The sequence below is a fragment of the Branchiostoma floridae genome, chromosome 9 (assembly GCF_000003815.2).
Source record: "Branchiostoma floridae strain S238N-H82 chromosome 9, Bfl_VNyyK, whole genome shotgun sequence".
NCBI classification, from domain to species: Eukaryota; Metazoa; Chordata; class Leptocardii; order Amphioxiformes; family Branchiostomatidae; genus Branchiostoma; species Branchiostoma floridae.
The window spans coordinates 9,577,500-9,595,475 of record NC_049987.1 but is presented as its reverse complement, the minus strand read 5'-3'; the positions used below and the strand labels follow the sequence as shown (position 1 = coordinate 9,595,475).

Genomic DNA, 17,976 nt, shown 5'->3' with positions numbered 1-17,976 from the left:
GGGTGAGCAATTGGAAATCCAACCTCTTCACCCCCCCTCCACATTTATTTTTTGGAACGGCCCATTGGTCCAGCACAGTCTGCGCTGTGTCTCCCTCGACCGTATGTGGTATCAAGATATCCATTTACGTAGCAGTCCTTACTTCCAAGGATAGCAAATTTTGTCCTTGTTACTTATAACCCTTGCTTATAACCTTTCCAGACATAGAATTTATGAAAGGTGCAATGACAAGTGTCATAGACAGGGCCCCATAAATTTGCATATACACTACCAACTAAAACAAAAGAATAATTAGCACAAGAATCGTGCTATTGTTCTGCTTTGACTTTCTTGGACTTAAAAACATTTGCATGTAAGAGACGTATCAAATTATGCATAGAAATGTCATTGTTCCTTGATTGCAGAGCTAGACAGTTGTTTTAGCACTCTAACTTCCCCTGTGCAACTTTCAAACTGTACTTCTGTATAACAATTGTCCAAAGTTAAGATCTGTTACTGCGAAAGACAATCCAATGTGTCCATCTATAATCTTTGTCAAAATCTGAATTGTGGAATATGGCCATCATCCTGTATAACGCACAAGCTCTGGTATGTCTTTTCCGACATCTGGTAACAGGTTCCTAACTGAGTAACTCCATGCATGGTGTTAAAGTACTAAGTACTGAAGTTTGCCCAGTGCCCTGATACAATGGACTGGTCTGTGGAAGAGATTCAAAATCTGTTTTGTCCCTACCCTACTTCCAATCCAGAATTGCACAAACCCTCCCGGGTTATGATCCAGAATTGGTCAAAACCCTTCCTGTTCCTAGTGCAAAATTGATCAAACACTCCTTAGGACCAATCCAATAAATTTGCTCCAACTTTCCCTGGTTCCAATCCAGACCCAGTTGAACCCTACCGCCTAAGTAATACAACTTCTTCCCCCCTTATCTATGATCTACCATGATTTTTTTAACAGTCCAATACTTGAGCAAGAAGCTTAGTTTAAGCTAATTTGCCTAATCATATGTTGTTATGCCATTTCAGGACTCTGTCCACAAGGTGGACAACCTGCTGACAGCCCAGGGAGGCAGCTGGAAACGCTGGCTGTGCGCCTCTGACGACAGGTCAGGGGTCATGGAGGCAGAGTTACAGCTGGACAGGGCCTACCACATCGGCTATGTGGACATCGGTAACTCATCTTTATGAACTCATTTCAGACTATCCTTTTTGTCACACTCTATTTGCATTCTCTGAGTTTGTTTTGGCACACTCATTAAATAGCCCTATTCTTGCTGTATGCACGGCTGCATCCTACCTCAGGCATGTGTGTTAGTGCTACCTGTCATACTTTTTGGAATAGCCTGGCATATTGTAATGAATTGCATTTCCTCAAGCTGTAGTTGTTAGAAATTCCTCGCAGATTTTCAGCTTGCTCAGGTTGTAAGAAATCTCCTATTCCTTGTGGCATTGTGGCAAGGAGAATGCAATCTTAAATGTGACTCAGTCCATTATGACACAACAACGGTGAACAATAAGTCGAGCTCACTCAAATTTGTTTGTTTTTACAGGTAACTGTGGTTCAGCATATGTGGAGCTGCTTGTCGGACGGTCGTCCTGGAACCGCTCGCAGGAGTATGTGACACTTCTGCCCGCAACGATGTTCATGAACCCCATGGAGAGCAAAGCAGGAAAGAACAAGATGGTTGTACGGATGTTCAATGAAAGTAAGGCTCTCTCTTACAGATTTTAGAAAATGCCATATGCTTCACAAATTATTGTTGTACATGTATCCTAGTATGCTTGACTTGCTAGTGAAGTATAGCTGAGCATTGTCACACACTCACATTCACTATCTGGTTTATCGCCTGTTGTTTCCTGTCAGGCGAGTGTTAACTTCTATTCACCTCCATTCTGCCCAGTTTATTTCAGTGGCTTTTTTTACATGTTTGTAAATAAAACAGAGCACAGACAAAAGATACTGCTACAAGTACTAAAATACTAATAATAAAACTTGATGAATGTTTACAAATGTGTTGCTGTTTTTACTAAGACTTGATTGTTCCACACAGGTCTGTTGTCAGAAGAGGGGCGTAGTGAGATGTGGGACCGTGTGCGTATCATCTGTCGTCAACCCTTCCGCAAGGACATGCCGTTCGGACTGTCGTTTCTGAGACTGCGTACTCCTAACACAGATGTTCCTACTAGCAGTCCCCAAAGTCCAAGAGTTGCGGTATGGTTTTCAATGTTAATCAGATGATATAACACTTTTTTGTGTCCTTGAATAAAAGATCCAAAGCCCTGTTGTAGTTTCTTTCCTAGCCTACCAATGACAAATCATCACAGTAGTTCCCTCCATGTTTCAGGTATCTTCTGTCACAAAGGCAATGCACAACAGCAGCTCCAGAAGAGAAAGTACTGCACCTCCCCAAACCCCAGGCACAGAAGCAAGTGTTTCCACAGAGTGGTGAGTTCTGCAACTTACATATGTTTACCAACATGTATCAGCCATGTTAGAAATACTTTTTCAGCTAACCTCAGTCAAAAGCCAGGTTGCTCCATTAACATTTCAGGTTGCCCCATCTCCAAGTTACTAGTATTACTTTGTTCAGATCAGCTATTGGTATCCATTGTCTTTTCTTCCAGTTACATGTCACTACATATATTGTATCCTATCAAGACATAAGTACAAAAATTTATGCAAGTAAGTTCCAAATGCCTGGGTTCGAAATTAAGTTGTGCCAAGCAAAATGTGGTTCCGTTTGCAAGTGTGCAAGTGGGAATTTTGAGCACTGCTGACACTCACTATCCAGTTTGAAATAACATGACATTGAAATGTTGTAATATAGAACTAGAAAGACAAATTTCACACTTCCTACCTTGTTCTGAATGTTATCACACCTTTATCCATTTTTTCTCTGCCTTTTAGGAATGAGAGCATAGAGAGTACAAAAAGCAGACTGCTGAAAATGGCAGGGACGTCAGAGGATGGTTCCGAGCACCTGGGGCGCAGTGCGAGGATGGTGGTGGCAGCTGCCAGCAAACAGAAGAACAGACAAACCAAAGGGGACAGAACAGCAGATACACCTGCTGGTGTAGTAAACCAGGTGGGATGGGCTGTTGTTTCACCGTTTCACAAAGTCCTTGAAGAACAGTAGCACAGTGATCTTCTAGTACAGAAAGTTTAAAAGCTTCTATTTCCTCTTACCAGCCCTTAAACTGGTTGGAAACTTGAGAAAGAAAGGACCTAGACTCAGACAGAGTTAAAAATGTTAGGTTGTCTGATGGCGTTTCCATTATCAGAGAAGCTCCTTGTAACAGTCTCTATAATTCTGTTACAGCCTGTGACATAGCCTCTGTACTGCACTGTTATTCAAAGCCCTCTTTCCTATATGAAAGGGACCAAAGTCGTTAAATTAACATTTTGTTGTCTCCCTTCTCAACAGTTTGAAGTCCTGAAGTTTCTGGGAAGCCTGGATTTCACAAAGATGGACATGGACAATGTGATGTACTCAGGTAGGGTACTTTTTTATTGTTTTATTTAGTGCTGGCAAAATCATATGTATTTTTTTGTGGTACAAGTAAGAGTAGTCTGCAATGCTATGAAGTAGATTTTGTTGGTCGTGTAATAGATATTTTATTTAATCATGGCTTCTGTACCTTCTTAGAATTTAACCCTCTTATCATCCGTTGTCTTCCAGACCTTAAGACCCAGTACAAGCAGATCCTTGGGCGTAAGCTGACTACAGAAGAGAAGCGTGTATTCCTGCAGACAACCCAACAGTACCTGGAACAGTACTTCTCTCAAACCAAAGACTCAGCTGGGACCAAACAACAGGCAAATGGTGGCTCCACCAAACATCCAGGAATAGAAGCACCGTCCAGTGAAGCTGTATCAGTATTGAAAGACACATCGAATAAAACCAACACACAACGGAAGAACACAGTAACTCCCATGAAACTCCCCTCGACGGAGGTGACGCCCAAAAGAGGAAGGAAAAGAAAACAGCCCAGTTTGCCCCAGCCCCTGCCAACGACTGCAGCTGTAGAGGTGAACAATGCAGACAGTGCATTAACAAGCAGACAGCTCAGGGCATCGTTTCTAGCCAGCATTGTGGACAGGAGAGATGGGAATCAGCCATGTGAGCAGATTGATGACATAGCTGAGGCAAGCTGTAGCAAACCAACTCCCAAGAGGCGTGGAAGGAAGGCAACATCTGCTGCTGGGTCGGCAAAGAAGAGAGCCAAGAGATGTAACAGGTGATTATGACGAAAAATTATCAAATCTGAATCCTTTGTGAAACACAACAGCAATTCATGGAGCCCTACTCCAATATATATCACTCAATATATATCTATTCATTTCTATATTTTGATGTAAGCACATATGCCCAATGGTACTCTGACTCTCATACACACCCAATAGATCTACTCATACTGGTGACTGAAGTAGTGTTCTTGAGGCTGCAGTTCCCTTTTCTGCCAGTAGGGTGCTCCATAGATGTCTTTCATGCCCAGTATAAGCATACTGCATTTCAGATTTTCTGCCCTGTTCCATTTTTCTTATTCTGTTATGACCTTACATTAGATACTAGTATTTCCATTACCATGTTACTCTGAACCCATCATTAGAAATGTATGTAGTCCACAGAGATGATTTCTAATCCAGACCTTTGTTAACTTCCTGCAGGAGTATGTACCCTGTTGGTGACACACAAGTCATGGATGAGGAGCCGTCCTGTTCACAGAGTTCCTCTGGGAGTCAGCCGCACAGTGCAGAGGCTTCAGCGGTCTTGGCAGAGTGTCCAATATGTGAAGGTAGGTTAACTTTAACTTACATGTGTGTAGGATTACAGAAAATTCTTTTCACAAATATGGGAGTAGTTTGAACATGACTGTCTCCAGTGTTAAACTTTTTTCCATCCCACTCATTGTTTCGTGGCCTATTAGTATATTATTAATTTTCGATGTTACATCTACCAGTTTAAGCACTAATTCCGTGATTGCGTGTTGTGAAGTTCAGAATTTGAACAGACAGGATAAAATTTTGTCTGTCTCAACAAGCAAATTTTTATCCCAGGACGGAGGGATGGGTCCTGGAGACAGCCCTGAGTTTCAAGTTGGCTTAACTAGATGAGATAAGGGACTCATAATTTGAATGGGATGAACACTTCATAGTATATGTCAAATAGCAATTACTCAAGCAACTGGATATGATTATGGAAATGGTCAAACGTTTCAGATAACATCTGTTATCTTTTGTCAGTCATACTGCTATTTGGCATATCTTATTACCTGGATGTCTAACCTTCATTGACTTCATGTTGTACATTCCGATGGAGTGGCTGTCCATTATTTTAAAGTTGTACATTGTAAGATGTGTTTTTCTCAAGGTACGAATGTTTATTTCTATCTTTCAGGAAAGTACCCTTCTTACATCATTGAGGCGCATGCATCAGAATGTACTGGCGATTCACCGGATGACGACTTACCGAGTCCTTCCAAACCTTGTGGATCTCGACACGATGACTACTACATGGCTCCTACAAGACTGGTGACCTGCCCCATATGTTCTGTGAGGTTTCCTCCATCTGTTATCCAGGACCATGCAAACGCTTGTGCAGATAGAGATGTTATATGTATGTCCTGATGTGTGAAGACCACAGGAGGGAACTAATACAAATGTATTGTGCCAAAAGTCATAAGGCTACTTTGCCAACCTGTAGCTTTGTGTGTATTCAGGACAACAGTAGTTGCTATGCCATGTATGTATGGCACTTTGATAATGTGGAAATTTGGGAATGAAAATCTGCTCCCAAAATGTACATGCACAATGGACATGTACATGGATACGTAAAATTATGATTTTTAGACCCTCTTCTTTTATCTTTTTAATTAGTTTTACTGATATTTAATTTTCTAATTTGATTTGCAGATTGGCTTGTACACTCAATGCAGTGTATTTGAAGTAATAACCTAATTGGTAAAGATCTTTGTATCGCCACCAATTTTTGCACATTTATTTTAGTACAACCCCTGTCATGTACAGTTGTATATTTCCATTTGTTCTTGTTGGTCTTTGTAGACTTTTCCTTAACTGATTTGTAACTTCACAGCATTCTGTACATAGATTTCAGATTGTTGCATATTCACACCTGTACAATTTGTACATTTTACTGATAGTTATTCAGAATATATTTGCATGCTCTGCCCTCAACCCATGTGATAGTTACTTGCATTTATTGAAACTTGTTGGAGACTTTTATGACTGGTCCATCTTTAAGAAATGCAACCATTTTATAGACTGTTAGTTTAGAAAGATTATGGGAAAAGTAATGTCAAAACAAATTTCTGTAGAACGGGCAGTAAGAAAATTGCACTGCCCCCCTTAAAACACACTACACAGTCGGCTGTTGGGCTGTGTACCTATACCCTGTACGTGCACAATTTAAAACGCTAGTGGACACCTTTTTTTGTAGACAAATGATCGGTAAACCCCATGTCAGAATTTCCCATTTTGATGATCTTACACTTGAGAATTAAGAAAACATGTTAATACTTTTTTTTAGATTAGAAAATCCTCATACAACGACCACAATTTACCACAAAGTCAGTTGGCTACATGAATAACATACAGATAATTGACCGAACGTATTTAGGTCCAAGTTCAGACCTGTTCCTAAAACTCCTGTACCTGAAATTTATTTAGGTATACAGCCCAAGTCAACAGTGGTTTGTCCCTCATTTATGTAAATACTAGACATATGCCTGATATTGACCACAGGAGCTTATCAATGCAAGTTCCTGCCCCTTTGGGCTGACATTGATATACTGTAATTCCTGATTTTTTTCAATGTACTGTTATGTTCACGTTGATGACTTTAACGTGAACTTATCATTACTGATAACAAATAATTCACAGACTTTTATATGTGCCCTTGCAGTGACAGTGAACATTTAGTTCCGAGAAAAAGTTAAATTTTCTCAGACCATGAAAGTTTGGTACCGAGCAGACAAAGTGAATTACAGTATGTAATATTCCTTCAACTAACATCCTCAGTGCATTGGTCTATTTTAGACCTCTCCCTATTACATGGCATTTCATTACCACCCTTTTTTAATTTGATCCATGCGTACATAATTCGATAGGATCAAGTGCTGTTACTATTTTTGCACCAATTTTACGAGACGTTAGGAGCATTTCACATCAAAGCTTCTACTGTTGGGATAAACATGTTTATGTGCCTTCTTGGAAGTCTGGACGTATAAAAAAGAAATAACAACACCTCTACAGTAACATGATCATGTTTGTTAAGCTGGGTTATACTTTCTGGGAAGTCGTCCAAGGTTTTTTTTAAATTCATTTTGAAGGACAGGAGGCATTTGAAAACAAACCGTTAAGTTTCTTTGATGATTGCAACAGTCGGGGTAAAGAAAAAGGACGTGACATACTCATCAGTTATGTTGGATTGGATTCCGAAAATTAGGAAGAAATTGCAGGAATTGTTTTAAAATTGAAAACGAACACTTGCGTATACATTCTTTTGTTTATGCTGTTCGCGTGACACTACAGTACACGAAAATAAACAACTGAAACCGCAGCAGACGTAAACATTTCAGGGGCTTTGCTCCTTAAAGGGAAGGCATAACACAGCCCAAATCTGCGTCATGCCCTGTTAAGACCACTTATCAACATACGCTGATGACGAAGTCGCCTGTTTTCCTGTCAACGTTAACAGTGTATTTCACACAGGAAGAGACAATTGATCTTGTTGAATCATAGGCCTGGCGTTTGAATGGTTCTCGTCAGGAAGAACCCTTGTCGACATGTCCCTCACTGTAAATTGCCTACAACTCTCTTACTTTAAATTTCTGTTGGTTTCTTAGCATTCTTGCAAGCTACTTTCTTAATTTCACCAGCTCTTACTTGTAAAATGGCCTATTCCCGTCGTCAGATCCTTGTCGAGATAAGTTTGCAACATCGTTCGTTGCTGTCCTTGACCTTCGTTAATCTAAAGGGAATCTTCACCATTTGGAGAGCTAATTCTCTAAGACCACTTCATCTAAAGGTAGAATGGGAATAGTGCTATCACGAATTTTGTCCATCTCTAAGTGAAGTAGAAGTGAGACGTGGTTCCGGCCTGACGATGGTCTCCAGATAATTTCAGTGGCATGTCTGACATGTTTGGCATACGTTGCACGCCGATCGTTCGCCTGACTGAAAACTAGAGGGTTGTGATACCGATGGGGGAGGGGGTCCATGGGGTTACAAGAGGTTATTCTTTTGGACTTTACCCTTTATTCCTTGAGTTTTATCTATAATTTTCTTTCTATCGTAAAAATAGATGCGACATATTTTATGCTAGTTACGTCTTTTAGAATTATAGTGATAATCTGTTCATTCAGTTGTAGTGTTTGTTAATGTTAGTCTATAACGTAATTTTGCTTGAGCGTTTTTAATGATTTCCTAAGGTCAGTTTACACGCAATGCAACTTAAACCTTATTCATAGTAATCAAGCAAACGTTCTCGACTGGAATAAAATTTATCTTGAATACACACAGTGGATGTAGTGTATACTTTGCCGAAATGAGTCTGAAAAACCCATCAATGTAAACATCGATATCAATGTAATGCTCCCCTTTTGGTTCATGGGGGACGGACCACGTAGGAAGGCTGCCGGTCCTGCCAAAATGGACGAAAACAAATTATACACGTCCTTGACAGAGGGCGAATGCATGGACGGCAACTTTTGATTATTTAGAGCTTCTGCACTGCAGAAAACCGTACAACTCAGCGAAGATCGTCACTTGCAATGTCCCACATGATTCTCTCTTGTCACTGCCTAGTTGAACCACCCACTGAGACGACCTAGAGTCGTGATCAAACGGCACGTTTCAATGTCCATATGCTTCTGCTGTCATACCCTAAGGTCACTGCAAATGGTATGGGCCTCCCTAAAAATATAACGCAGAATTCCAACGGATGGCCTGTACGACACATCCACCCGACGTGCGATATTCCTGGCCTAACTCTCAAAAATACCTTCATGTTTTACTCCAAATTTTAGTAATGAAATACGTGATTTGATATTGATAAAATGACACAGAAAGCAATATGTGATTTGTCCTCACCCACTTGTAATTTTTTGAGTGACTTGCTGTTGTACAGCTAGTATAGAAGATATGTCAATCATATTTACATTTTTTGTACAATCTCGATTGCTTCTTTTCAACGTATTTACATAGGCGAAGCCATGACTCACTGTTCTTTTGGGTCAGTAATTGTACAACACGAGTGTGAGCTTCTACGTTGATAATTGTGCCGTTCTTCCTGTGCATTTTCTGTAGTTTTTTTTTTTTCATTGTCGCTCAAACAGTTCTTGTTTCTTAACTTTTTTTTCACACTTTTGCGCATCAACTGGAATTTCAAGAACGAATCGCTACCTCTTTGTCGGCGCACTTACCTCAATCGTCATACTAGAACCTCTCTCTATATGCTCATACTTTGCACATTCTCTGTCTCACTTTACTCAGTCTTCATGTACATTCACATATCTTCGTCACACGTCATGAAGTCATCTTCTTCGGAAGTACTCTTGCTCATCCCTTTGAAAAACATCCTTTTGAATTTCCTCTTGCCTTGTCGCGATTGGTCGATTCTGCTCATCTGCGGGCTCTTCAACGTTACGGTGGTCTCGGAGGTGTACGAATGTTCTGCCATGTTTACTGATGACGTCGACGCGTCGTCCCAGTCCGCCATGTTGGTTGGACTTGCTGGTGGTGTGCAAGTGTCCTCTGATTCCGCCATACTTGGCAACTGTGTTGGCTCGGAAATGCACCTGGATTTTCTACCCCCAGGTAACGTTGAGCAGGGGGTGTCGATCTGGCAGGTTTGGAAGTCGTCGTCAGATGTATCATCTGGCATTTCTTCAGGCCAGGCGAATGTGGGAGACGTTTCTGTGTCGACTGGAGAGGGTGTCTTTGCAAAAAACACACGGGGTGGACTCTGTGATGGAATAAATGGTGGGCTTCTGAGAGGACTCCGGATCGCTTGTGCTGTGATATCCGTTATCGACGAGCATTGACTTGGAGGAAGACTAAGTCTTGGGCTTCTTGGAGGGGACTGTACAGGTGTTCCTGGTCGTTTCATTCTTGGGCTTCTCGGAGGGGATTGTATTGGTGTCTGTGGTTGTGACAGTCGTGGGCTTCTTGGGGGAGATTGTATTGGTGTCCCTGGTCCTGATATTCTTTTAGGTGAAGCAGGTGGGCTTGCCAGCGTTAACTGACTGGTACTTAGACGTGCTGACTTTGAAACCGGGCTTGACTGCCGTGACACTGCCCGTGATCGGTCTTCTGTATCGACAGTTGAGCACGGTTTGGCCAGAGATTCCGTGCTAGCTGTTGCAATGTCTAACTTCGACAGAGGTAGACGTGAGAGAGTCGGGCTTGTCTGTGCCATTGGGACATTTGTTGCGGTGTAGACATCGTCCACAGGTATTTGTAGAACACATGGCGTTGTCTCTTTTCTTATCCTTGCAGAATCGGCCGAATGCCTCCTTTTGGTGATGAAAGCTTTCGTTTCGATCTCGTCTTCGTCCTCAAACTCTGGAGCGATGTAGGCTCTTCGAGCACGCGTGCGCGGAGTGTCTGGCGCCTGGTTTCGCCTGACAGTCTGGTCCGTAACGACAATGGCGGGAGTGACATGTCTTCCTGGGGGACTTCTAGATCTGACTAACAGGTCGTTGTACTCGTTATCTGTGATAGAGTCCCTGCGAGGAGACCGCAGTGGTTGAATGGTTGACTCAACCGCGTACGTCCCTCTGCAAGGGTCTCTTCCGATGACGTCTTGCCGCCTTATTCCTCGTCTTCTTTGTACGGGGCTGTGACCAATCAAAGATGATCTTGGTATCTGAGGACTTGATGGGTACGATTGAGCCGGAGCTGTTCTCTCTAGTCTCTGCGCATGCGTGTGTGCTAGTGATGGAGGTCTTTTCATCTTCGGAGTCGTGGGACATGGCAGACGGCTCGGAGCTGGAGGAAGTGACGTATTGTGCGTGTCTTGAACCGGAAGCGTACGTTGTGATAAAAGAGGTGATCTTGATGGTGAAGGTTGGCGACTGCCCGCACCTTGGTTATCATCCGTATTGGTTGCTTCTGGTGTTGGCGGGGCAAGGAGGTTGGGTGAATGTCCTGTAGAATCGACACAGTTCTCCTTATTCCCGTCCGTTGAGGGATTTTCGTCGCGATCAGCTGCGAACATGACATCTTCCCGCTTGACTTTCCTGGAGAGTTTCCGCTCGAGCCGCTTGACTATTGACGGTCTGCGATCGACGCGTTCTCCGTTGGCAAGAACACGAGGTTTTCTCTTCAGCCATGACGGTCTCCTCTCGGGTTCATTAAAGTACTTGCTTTTCAGGATTTCATCTGGAGTTGGACGTGACCTTGGGGTCCAGCTGAGCATCCTTTGAATGAGATCTTTTGCCACCGGAGAAACAGAAAATGGTAGAGACATCTTTATCAGGAAGACTTTCGATTGTCGCTTTAGTTGGTCAACTTGTCTTGTGCTGATGCCCTTTTCCTTCAGCACACTCTGTCCGATCAGAATTCTGTACAAGATGCACCCAAGAGCCCACACATCTGCTTTGAAACTGAAGCCATCGCCTGACAGCACTTCGGGGGCGATGTAGGTCGGAGTTCCTCGTATCTTGCTCGACTTACCGTCGGCAAGGTTCGTAGCAATGCCGAAGTCGGCTATTTTGACCTCCATGTCCTCTGTCAGTAAGATATTTCTTGGTTTTAAGTCCCCGTGCACGATTTCCATGGCGTGTAGATAGCTGGTTCCCTCGACTATTTGGCGGAACCAAAACTTTGCCTCGCTGTCCCCGACCACGGGCTTCTCTTTCAACATGTCATCCAGTGATCTACAGCAGTATTCCATAACAAGATAGAAGTGTAAAGTGTCCTCGAAGAAGCTATGAAATGCGATGACATTCTGGTGAGAGAGAGAGCTGTGGATTTCAATCTCCTGCCACTGGGAGTTGCATCGGTAGCGGTCGTGGTGGGCCTCCTTTTTCCGGATGACTTTTATAGCAAGCTCCAAGTCTTCGGTATCGCTTACCTTGTAAACCGCTCCGTACCCTCCCTTCCCAAGCAAGTCGCACACTTTGTACTCTTCTCCCGTGTTAGGGTCGGTCAGGAATCTCGGCCGAGGGGCGGATCTCGGTAAGTGTACCTTGATAGACATGTTGGTCCCTTTCTCTCTCTCTCTCCCACTCCACAGTTTTATCTCTGGTCTCGCGCGAAAATCGTCATCAGGGGTTAAATATCCACAGCCTTCTCTTCGTATGGAGGCTGCTATCAATAAACAGTTACAGAGGCGACCCAAAATAGCAGCTGGCCCGTTGCGTCAGGCCCGGCATGCGCCAGACTTGGAACGTTGTTGACTCAAGCATGCTTGGCGGTGCCCTATATGTAAAACCCGGATGGACGAACCGTCGACTTCGAGGAATAGGATATCTTTGTAAATTTTTGTTCACTCATCATAGCATTACACAGGACATACAAGTAGACACCAATGCCTTTGCAATATCGTTACTTACTATATTTTACACTTTTGCAAAGAGTTGGACTGTACAAGTTTCATTTTAATCCAATGGAGGCCCCTGCCGTTCTATTCACATCCGACTCTTTTAGACTCGTCCGGGAAATGACGTAAACGGGGGGCATCTGCGCTGATGCTTGGCTTGATAATTGGTTCCAGGCGAATTTAAAAATAGCTTTATCAGGGCAATTCTAATCAAACTGACAGCAGGACTTAACGTTCTGAGGTCAAGCCCCTTACTTGACTTTTAAGCGAAGATTGAAGATCACTGAACTATAACGAGCGGAACTTTTAAAGAGCGGAACGTATCAATTTTTCTTTCACCGACACCGTATAACCTATTTCTAAATGTAGTCATCTTATTTATCATTAGCTGGGAGTCACTAGTGCTTATAACAAACTGATAAAGCAGCTTGGAGCACTCCAATTATAGAATCATTCGCATCGATTCTTTGACACCAAAATGCTAGTATTGGGAGATAAGAAATTAATCTATCAACTTGATTGTAGGGTTGGAACATCCGATGTGACTAGGAGAGGTCAAACCATCTCCAGCCAGGTCTAACTACTTGACTTGTAAAGTTCTGATTGATAGAATGGGTTTTGGCGAACTTCCAGCTGACACTGTTATGACTACCGACACTTGGTCTGTCGCCTCTCCCAATATTGGCCTACGGACGATGACGCACGTCCGCTCCTTGGGCACACAGGTCTGGGGACTTCGCACCCTACCGAAGAATTGTCCCCATCGTGTTCATACTGAAGTGAAGCCTCGTTACAGCTCGTAACTTGATACAGCGTCTTAACTTGCGATGATGCACATCGAGTAAAGGTACACTTTAATATTAGTACGTAAGTTACATATAGAATGTTAGGATGGAAGAACAGTTTCATTCACAAAGGCTTTTAATTGTGGTATAGTATTCCAATTGAAACAAAATTTCCAGCACCTATTCAATGAAGTAAAAAAATGGACATGACAAGTTTTATAAATCTGTGTCACCATAGTAATTATTTTGATTGCTGTTTCCGGCATAGCTATGCGTGGCAAATGCTTGTATCCAGTCAGACACAGGATCCATTGTTGCCAGCCATTCCACTGCAATGAGTTGATGGTCCAATTCTAACAAAGTATGAGAACATCTATACATCTAAGCATTTATCCTCCAGAGTATTAGCAGCGGTCTACTCCAGTCACAGATAATCCGCTGTTGAAATATCACAGCGCTACAGTCTACACTACTACTACTATATATAGATACCAGGGCTGAAACATAGTCCATACTATTATGCTAGATATCTTGCAGACACACCTAAGATCGTGATTGTCGTGGTACAACATTTTACCCGTAAATTCAAATTCAAATACACAGGCGGAACATATGCCACTTTTCAGACGACCGTATCACCCCCTAAGATATTGGTTGATAGTTTACGACAGAGTTAACTGTGTTGTATATAAGCCAGGGTCGACCCATCTGGCACCGTTTGGTGTTGCAAGGTTTCAGTCAGTGATGAGAAAGTCTGACTCTGAGATTGTGAGCTCTCGAAGTTTGACGTCATAAGCTTAGCTGTTTCAGCTTATCACCCGTGTGGAGACGGAACAGCTGCGGTCTGGAGGGGGATTTGTCTAGCTCAGAGGGCCCAGACGACAGATTGTGCTATTTATAGAGAAGTTAGTAGCGTTAGGCCAGCTGTGTTGTGTATCTGCTGTTTGTCTTCTCACCCCATTGACTGTCGGAACAGATTGACGTCACCAGCGGAGGCTACTTTGGGTATTGTTTGACTTTAGGTACTGTCGCAGAGAAGCATCCACAGGTAACGTTTTGTCAAATGTCTGACTGGCAATTCCACGAGTACACGTATCTCTTTTTTTCCGTGAAGTTATTGCGAAAACGTCGACTATCTTAGAATACATGCCTACGTGCTTAAGACGCATTTTATTTTACCATAGCACTACAACTTCAGGAAATAAGTTAAGCTGTTTTTGTACCATCGTTAACACCATAATGAGTGTTTTCATGGGCATGGATATTCACAAAGACGGCAGATTTGTTCGAAGCTCTACCCATCTCGTTTTAACATATCTAATCTGGACTGTGCCAGAGAAACCTCGGACGGAAAGGGAGACTGTTTAGCGATCTCCATGGCTGTCTTGGCGTGATCCTCGGCGTCTTGGATATGACGTCTCCGCAAAGCCAGGTCAGACTTGGCCAGGTACCAGTAACACCTGTAATACCGATACAATACTTTTAGTATTTATTGATAAAACAAAAGTAGAACTTTCGCAAAGTCTTCTATATTTAGATATACAAACTAAGCAAGTGGATACCAATATCAGCAAAGAAATAGATAACGTACATATGCATGCATGTCTTGAAATGTACCAAGGCCATGTCCATTGTCCACACCCTGTTGCGTTTTCAAATAGATATATACATGTAAACCAACTTCGGTGCCAAAGTCATGTGTTCTCACCTCACTGTTAAGAGTTTCCTTTGACCATCTTACACAGCCACCCCTTATGAAAACCACGTGTGCTGAGGTCGGCAGCCGAAATGATGGCAGAATATGCAGTTGAACTGTTCCACCATATATGGCTTACAAGGGACCATTAATGTCAATGAGGTTGATAACACAACTAGCTACCTTGTTCGACTGGTAATTCCCTCCCACATCTTTCCTTCCACCTCTTGGAGGCAGTTCGTGGCCGTCCGCAAGGCGTCGCTTGCCACAGGCCTCAGCTGATCCTCCGATTTGTTCCGTATGTCTAACAACAGCATACTGAGTCTGACGTATGCTTTGCCGAGTTTGCTGTGGCTGGTTAGGCAAAATGTTCTCTCTGTTGAGAAAAATGTAAAGTTAATAATCGGCAGATGTAGTTCCTTCCCCAGAATGACCGGTCAGTCTTACTTGAGTGTCTTGCATTGTTTGCGGATGATGATAGTTAAAGATATTTGAAAACAAAAATCATCCAGTCATATGAGGCGAAGACAGACCATTGCCATACCTGCTTTGTAATCTGAGATGGCGCGGATGAAGTTATCCCTGGCACGTTCAAATAATTTCTCATCTGGGACCTCACTCTCGTTGATCTGTTGTGCAATCAGTGTTGCCCGGTTGTAGAAGACGCCAGCAGATTCTAGCCCGGGAGTTAGGAACGTTGCCATCTGACGTATTACAAAAAATGGTATTGAAAAGATATGTTTAATATATAAATATAAAACTGATTTGTATCATTTTCCCATCCCTGACAGTACATTCCTGTAATGTCATAAATGGTGTTCGTTCGACCGTTGTACTCGCGCTCGTTCGAAACCTCCGTTTCTTTCTACTGGCCAAAACGCCAAAGATTGAACATATTATCTATCAACACGAATAAACTTACATTAGAAATAGTTGAATACTATTATGTAGAAATACTGATTTTCTGGGGGAACGCATATACCTTCTCTGCGTCATGAATGGTCCTCTCAGCTTCATCATAATTCCCTGCCTTTCTCTCGACAGCCGCTTTGAGGTAGAGAATTTTCAAGAGATGTAGGGATGGATTTGCGGTCGTTACGTAAAGTTCCGTTGCTTTTTGGAGTTTTCTAAGTGCAAGGTCCAGGCGGTCTTGGAAGTAGGCAGCGACGACTACCTTTATGGCGAATAGGGCGGAAGTTGGAAAGAAATGCATGGTTATAAACTAAATTTACTTATGTCATTAGCTAATAGACAGAATGTTGCCACGATGAATATGATAGGCTGAGAAGTGGTTAAAAAGTATCTGATAAGTTAACGGATGCGGTGGGAAATATTTTCCATATTGTAATAAAAAATCATTGAGTCGCGATCGTATGTACCAAGGAGGAACCATTACCACACCTTCTTTGTAATTTGATGGTGAAAAAAAAAAGAAAATTGTACCTCTAAGAGTATCATAATCTTTTCATTTTCATCTGTCGTCATCTTCATCCAGAACTTCGCCAGGTGGTTGAACAGTCTCCATTGACCTGCAGCATACCAAGTTTGTAAAAGTGACTGACTATGTACATGCTGGACTTGCATGTTTTTAGGTCTTTCGCACATAAAAATGGATACTACATTGTGTGTCATAAATGCATGGTGGAATCACTTGTAAGACAAATCTATTATTAGAGAAAAAAGAAGGGCTAACGTTACTGACCTTGCTCTCCAAGCTCCCGCAGTTGTTCGACGATAATGACGATTTTCTGGGATTTGTACACTGAAACATAAGGTAGCGGTAGAGATCAACAATGTTGGTATCAAATTATACAAATAAACATTATTAACATGACGATAAATACGCATTCAATAAACAAGCAATGGTAGGCATAAACTGTTAAGGTTTTCCCCTCCTTCTGCACCTGTTTTATACATTCTTTTCTGTATTCATTATCATTTTGTTGTGCTAAATAAATAAACAAGCAAAACATACGTATGGCCAGTTACCTGATACAATAGAACCAGGAGATCTGTACAAGACATTGGCACCAGGAACTGCAGAAAGAAAGTCGTTGGCTAGCTGTAGTGCTCCGGGTCTGTCATAGATATCTACTGCCCTACTGCCGTCCACTACCCGAACTAGCAGATCCTCGTCATCAGTACGCCTCGTGCCATTTCCTGAACGGGAGAAAGTCGTGAAATCACATCACAGCAGTACTCGGCGGAAACATGTTTTATTACTTCGCATGTGTGAGACCAATAGATATTCTATTTATGGGAGTATTGTAAAATAAACTTTACTGCTAATATTTTTCTTTATGGCATTAAAGAGAACGTCGAGTTAACTCACCACTGCCCAAAGCATTCTCCGGAAGGGTTAAGTTGACTGAAGAGCTTTCGCCTGTCTGGACAATGACATTGGCACCGCCTGTAACTTCTGCTCGATTATGTGTTTTGAGTTCTGGAGTAAATATAACTTATAGTCAAAATGGATTAAAGGTGCAGTTTTAGTGACATTTGAACGCTGTACTTAAACAAAATCACAAAACTTAACTAAGCCTATAAATAGTGTGATAATGACAGTCAAACTGCTATCAAATAATAAGATATAGAATGCAGATACCCTGTTCAGAAGTTCGTTATTGTATTTCTACATGATTTAGCCAACTCTGTGATGTGTTGTCAGTAGTCATGTGCCACAAAGAAATGTATGACTGGTTAAGAATATTCATGCACTATACACACTTTTTTCAAAGGAACTGGTGAACAAACAACAACAAGAAGGACGCCCTACCTCCGCGGTATTTCTTCCGCATGTACTGATATGTAAAGCCCGCCGTGATCAGAGCTCTGATAGTCCATAGACATGTTAACCACTGGTGGAGAGCTTCTATATCGCAGCTAGCAATCGTCTACAGAGAAAGCTTAACAAAATTATTATCAATCT

At 42.3% G+C, this 17,976-nt stretch overlaps 3 protein-coding genes and 1 long non-coding RNA gene across 4 annotated transcripts in view; 2 read left to right on the top strand and 2 right to left on the bottom strand.

Annotated features, from left to right (window-relative positions):
* LOC118423557 overlaps positions 1–6,193 on the top strand; it is a 7,054-nt gene extending 861 nt beyond the window's left edge. The window contains exons 2-10 of the mRNA XM_035831751.1: positions 1,027–1,171; positions 1,551–1,706; positions 2,052–2,212; positions 2,346–2,446; positions 2,909–3,086; positions 3,426–3,495; positions 3,681–4,239; positions 4,670–4,797; positions 5,400–6,193. Coding sequence (XP_035687644.1) covers positions 1,027–1,171; positions 1,551–1,706; positions 2,052–2,212; positions 2,346–2,446; positions 2,909–3,086; positions 3,426–3,495; positions 3,681–4,239; positions 4,670–4,797; positions 5,400–5,629 — 1,728 coding nt within the window. The 3' untranslated portion in view covers positions 5,630–6,193. The remainder of the gene's footprint in view (positions 1–1,026; positions 1,172–1,550; positions 1,707–2,051; positions 2,213–2,345; positions 2,447–2,908; positions 3,087–3,425; positions 3,496–3,680; positions 4,240–4,669; positions 4,798–5,399) is intronic.
* A 2,905-nt stretch (positions 6,194–9,098) lies between these two features.
* Positions 9,099–12,643, bottom strand: LOC118423556 (MAP/microtubule affinity-regulating kinase 3-like). Its single transcript, XM_035831750.1, has one exon. It carries the CDS (start codon positions 12,222–12,224, stop codon positions 9,528–9,530), a length of 2,697 nt encoding a protein of 898 aa, XP_035687643.1. The 5' UTR covers positions 12,225–12,643; the 3' UTR covers positions 9,099–9,527.
* A 1,455-nt stretch (positions 12,644–14,098) lies between these two features.
* LOC118423559 lies at positions 14,099–17,917 on the bottom strand. The gene is made up of 9 exons (XM_035831754.1): positions 17,824–17,917; positions 17,380–17,490; positions 17,037–17,207; positions 16,750–16,809; positions 16,491–16,576; positions 16,030–16,221; positions 15,592–15,751; positions 15,231–15,423; positions 14,099–14,811 (listed from the first exon to the last, which is right to left on the bottom strand). Exons 1-9 carry the CDS (start codon positions 17,843–17,845, stop codon positions 14,646–14,648), a joined length of 1,161 nt encoding a protein of 386 aa, XP_035687647.1. The 5' UTR covers positions 17,846–17,917; the 3' UTR covers positions 14,099–14,645.
* Positions 14,794–17,976, top strand: part of LOC118423563 — a 15,729-nt gene continuing 12,546 nt past the window's right edge. The window contains exons 1-2 of the long non-coding RNA XR_004832068.1: positions 14,794–14,804; positions 14,903–14,905. This is a non-coding gene — a long non-coding RNA (uncharacterized LOC118423563). The remainder of the gene's footprint in view (positions 14,805–14,902; positions 14,906–17,976) is intronic.